This window comes from Oratosquilla oratoria, chromosome 7, assembly GCF_046742065.1.
Source record: "Oratosquilla oratoria isolate Oo_2021 chromosome 7, ASM4674206v1, whole genome shotgun sequence".
NCBI lineage: Eukaryota > Metazoa > Arthropoda > Malacostraca > Stomatopoda > Squillidae > Oratosquilla > Oratosquilla oratoria.
The window spans coordinates 62007451-62012446 of NC_134783.1; the positions used below are offsets into that span (position 1 = coordinate 62007451).

General features: G+C 35.7%; 1 protein-coding gene across 1 annotated transcript; it reads right to left on the minus strand.

Moving 5' to 3' along the window:
* Window positions 1-1162: 1162 nt before the first annotated feature.
* Window positions 1163-4025, minus strand: LOC143026821 (uncharacterized). The gene is made up of 2 exons (XM_076187599.1): window positions 3972-4025; window positions 1163-1501 (listed from the first exon to the last, which is right to left on the minus strand). The coding sequence occupies exons 1-2, from the start codon at window positions 4023-4025 to the stop codon at window positions 1163-1165; spliced, it is 393 nt and encodes a 130-aa protein (XP_076043714.1).
* Between the last annotated feature and the right edge of the window lie 971 nt (window positions 4026-4996).

Sequence of the window (4996 nt, forward strand, 5' to 3'; positions counted from 1 at the left end):
GAATTGTCTTGAAGAGAGTGTTGAAATTCTGGATTTTTGTTTTAACATAATCATTGAAGTTATATATGGGGAGAAGCCTGAAGTAAGATCATATGGGGGCTTTATATTTGAACCAAAAAGGACAAAATGTGTTACATGTTCATCCCAAGATGAGTGTATGTCTGAGGCAAGGTGTCTGAAAACATTAAGTATTTTCATGTTTTGACGCTTCACTAGTCCGTTGGAGCTAGAGTGGTAAGGTAAGGTATTACATTTTTTATGCTAAAAATGTTGCAAGTGTTTGTATGTTATTGTTGAATTCAGTGCAGTTATCTGAGATGAGTGTTTTGGTGTGGTGTATGGGCATATGACCTTGTCAACCAGTGTCTGTGTGACTTGTTGTGCCGATTTGTCTTGCAGTGGTGAGAGAATGGAGAAACGAGAGAAATGATCTACACAGACAAAGAGGTATTGGCTTCCACTCGGGGCACGTGACCTTTATGGGACGCGCATGAATTACAAGAATCTACATGATCGTGGATTATTTGTCCTCATAGTGGACCAGAAATATTTCAATCTGGCTTGTGAGAGACACTTGTCCTTTCCTGGGTGACCAACATCGGATGAGTCGTGTACCAGGTTCAGTACTTCGGGAATGAGTTCGGTAGGAACTACAAGCTGGAGCACTGAGCGATTTGGTTCGTGTTTGCTTTTGAGTGTTGTTTTGTGATACAGGACTTCGTCTATCATGGTGCAGTTTTCGATGTTTGGAGGGAAATCATCAGGGTTCGTTGTATCGCCTGAAGTGAGGAAATATATAACGCGTTTCCAAATGGGATTTAATTTTTGTGCTGCGGCAATGCGCTCTTGAGTAAGGTTCACTGGAATTGACACTTAACTGATGGTCGCTACATATCTACTCATGGCGTCAGCGACGACATTTGCTTTGCCATGAACAAAATGGAAGGTGGACATGAATTCTTGTCTCCACATTTTGTCCAAAGTGCTAGTTTGCCTGTGAGATTTTTTCCTTTGAAAAGGTGTAGAATTGGTTGGCGATCTGTGTGTATATGTATCTTTTTAGCCAAGTATGATTTATTTGAAGTGGTTGAGTGCGTAAATGATAGCTAGTGCTTCGATCTCGGTGACTGAGTAATTTTGTTCGTGTTTGTTATGTGTGCGGCTAGCATAAGCAATAGGACCTAAGTTTCGAGTCGTGTTGTTGCATGAGCACCGCGCCGATGCCTGTGTAGGACGCGTCTGTGTAGAGTGTGAATGGAAGCTTGTGGTCGGGGAATGCTAGGACAGGTGCCGTTGTTAAGGCTGTTTTTAAGTCACTGAAAGATTTTTCTTGGTCTGGTGTCCAATTAAAGGGAGTGTCATTCTCAAGTAAGGTGATTAAGGGTGCTGCTCTGCCAGCGTATCCTTTGATAAACCGTCTGCAAAAGCCTGAGAGACCAAGGAAGGATAGGATGTGATCAGAAGTAGGGCGTGAGAACTTTATGATTGCCTTGACCTTGTCCTGGGAGGTTAATATGCCTTGTGAGTTAAGGACGTGCCCTAGGAAGCGTATTTCCTTCTGAAGGAAGGAACACTTCTTAAGCTTCAGTTTAAGACCTGGCTTTGCTAGCCTGGAGAAGACAGTTTCAAGCGTGTGTAAGTGTTCACTGATATATTTGGAATTAATAAGAAGCTTAAGACAATTTTATAAGGTAACGATGAACTGATAAAAAATGTGTTACTGTATCTCCGTCACTTCCATACATGTATGGTCTAATTAAAACTCATAAAGTTAATAATCCAGTTATGCCCATAACTTGTTCTATTGGGTCTTGAACATACAAGTTATCCAAATGGTTAGTGTCTCTTCTTACTCCTCTTGTTGGGACAATATCCCAGTCTCATATCAAAGATAATGTTGATTTAACCAAAAAGTGGCTTGGACATAATCTCACATTTTATTTTAAGTTGGTTAGTTTCGATATTAAAAGTTTATTCACCCGATTCCCGGTGTTAGATTTGTTAGGATTTCTAGAAAAGGAGTTAAAAAAGCATGACTTAACACTCCCTGCTCATACTATTATTAATCTAATTAAATTATGTGTAATAGACTCTAAGTTTAAAATGAATGGAAACTTTTATCCTCAAACATTTGGTATGGCCATGGGGGAACTGTCTGTCTCCAATTCTTAGCAATTTGTACATGGAGTTTTTTGAAAGAGAGTTGTTACCAAACATTCTTCCAATTAATGCAGCTTGGTACAGGTATGTTGACGACATATTATGCATTTGGCCTAATGATCAACATTTGGATACTTTTTTGTCAGATTTAAATGATTTGGTGCATTCCATTAAATTCACAGTAGAGGTAGAAGAAAATAATATTTTACCATTTTTAGATGTAAATATTCACCGATGTGGAGAATATCTTAAATTTGACGTTTACAGGAAGCCGACCAATGTCTTTTCATACATTCATTTTTACTCGTATCACAGTCAAAACACCAAGTTGTCAGTTTTTTCTTCAATGTTCCCGAGAGCTTATAGAATTTATTCCCCTGAGTCTTTGGATCAAGAAATACAATTTATCTATGACATTGGAGAAAATTTAAAATATCCAAAACATCTGATTGATAAGACAAAAATCAAAGCTAGGAACTGTTTTTTTAATATTTTGTAAGTTAAACAATTTAATTATAAAAATATGTTAATAATTCCGTACCACGAATATTTAATCAATCTTCCTAGCATTTTTTAAATATTTGGTATCCAGATGGTATCTAAAAACAATAATAACATTAAGAGCCTGTTAATTAAAAAATCTCCAAGAAGTAAAGAAGGTTGTATTTATAACATATGGAAAAACTGTGATTTTATTTATATAGGCCAAACAGGCAAAGGTTTAGATAAAAGAATAGGCCAACATAAATATAGTATTAGAACGGGGCAAGTGTCCAGTGGATTATTTGTCCACCAAAGGGATTATGGTGATAATATTGACTGGGGAAATTCTAAGATAATTACTTCTTGTAATGATATCATAGAAAGAAATATTATTGAATCTTGTTTCATAAACAGAAATTTTGAAAATAACATGAACTTGAGTTTGGGTTTATTTAAATTGGACAATTTTATCATTGACAAAATTGTGTGTGATAATATGTAATATGGGAGCTTTCCGAATATCCTCAGTCTTCTTATGTATATATTGTTTCTTTCTGTATTGCTTTTCTGTACATTTGAAAATGTCTTAATAGACGAAAACGTTCGGTATCTGTTTTTTTTTTCAATTTCCCGGTGGTTTCTGCAAAAATGATTCATCACGCGTGTTTTTGTGATTTCTTTGCATATATATATATATATATATACATACATATATATATATACATACATATATACATATATATATATATATATATATATATATATATACATACATATATATATACATATATATATATATATATATATGTATATATATATATATATATTATATATATATATATATATATAACACAAGAGATATTTCGAACATTGCGTTAGTTAATGTGCGGAAATTGCATCTGCTCCTTGGATAGATGCAGTCATCACCCAAGAAAATTCATCCTTACTTATCGACCATAATAAAATTAGAAGAGCACAACAAAAGATAATGAATGAAATATCTGATCAACAAGAAAAATAATTGAAAGAAGGTCTCTCCTGTCTTTTGTTTGATGGAAGAATGGATGGAACCAAAGTTATGCTAGAAGCAGAGGGAGTAAAAAAAAAAAAAAAAAAAAAAAAAAAAAAAAAAAAAAAAAAAAAACAAAAAAAAAAAAAAAAAAATCCAGGTCTAATCAAAGAAGAACATTAGACTGTCTGTCCTGGCGTTTGGTTTTTGTTTTATTTTATGCCTGAAACTGAAGAGGAAGGAAAAAAATATGTTGAGATAATAGCTGATAATGTATTATGCTGGCTTCTTGAAAGAGGGCTTAAAAATCACTCCAAACTATTGGTGGAGATTCAACTTCGGTTAACACTGGCTGGGAGGTGTAATGAATCATTTAGAGAAAAAACTGTGAAGAAGACTTATATGGGTGGTGTGTGATTCACATAGAGGTGAACTGCCCCTTCGTCACCTCATCCAAGAACTTGATGGCCCTAAGAAAACACAATAAGTGGTCAGTTACCCTTGACAACATGCTGGATGAAGCAACACACCTAGAAATAAATAAAATGTTTCCGAAGGTTGATGTAGGTCCCCCCATTCCAGTGTTACTGGAAGAAGTTGTCAAAGACCTTAGCACAGGTCAATCTTCCGCTTATCGTATTGCTCAAGCAAAAAGGTCAGGAGAAGTACCAAAGTCACTGTCTCTGTTGGAAATTGGACCTATCAGTCATAGAATTGGTTAATTACAGCTCTGCGCTTCTGCAGAATCTGGGTTTTAAAGCACAAATTGAAAGGATAAGTACTGGAAAACTTGAGGTTGATTATTGATTATATAACTGGTGTTTGTTTTCCCAACTGGTTTAATGTGAAGCTCAGTCCCAAGTGGGTCGACGGTCCCAATCACTTGTTGTTTCAATTGCGGCTTGTGAGAACAAAAAGCAAATTAGTGAGAGACATTGTATTACTTGTGATGAAGAGAACCGTTTAGTCTGCTCGTTCAGAAGCAGTGCTGCAAGCCATGCTTTCCAGCCAGTGTGCAAAACTTCATGCTGAAGCTATAGAAATCATCCTAAAAATTAGAGGTGCCCCATTTGAAGATGACCAGTTGGGAGACTGCTCATTTATTCAAAGAAAAAGTGTTCATTTAAATGTTGAAGCTATCAAACTGTCTGACTTGCTTGACTTGAATTGTGAAGTCTTGGAACCACCATTGACAACATCTTTAACTAGTAAGGATTTGGAAAGCTTCAAAGACACATCAATACAAGCATCAAAGTAGCCTTCACAAACACAAAGTGTTGAAATAAGTGTTAAAATGGTTACTGAAGCCACGGGCCATGTTTAATCACGAAAAGCGAGGCAGAA

Excerpts from the sequence above, each read along its gene's own strand:
- LOC143026821 (XM_076187599.1), bottom strand. The coding sequence starts at position 4,025 with ATGATTCATTACACCTCCCAGCCAGTGTTAACCGAAGTTGAATCTCCA. Across the intron at positions 1,502-3,971 it reads AAGTTGAATCTCCACCAATA|GACAAGGTCAAGGCAATCAT; the intron begins GTTTGGAGTGAT and ends TTAACCTCCCAG.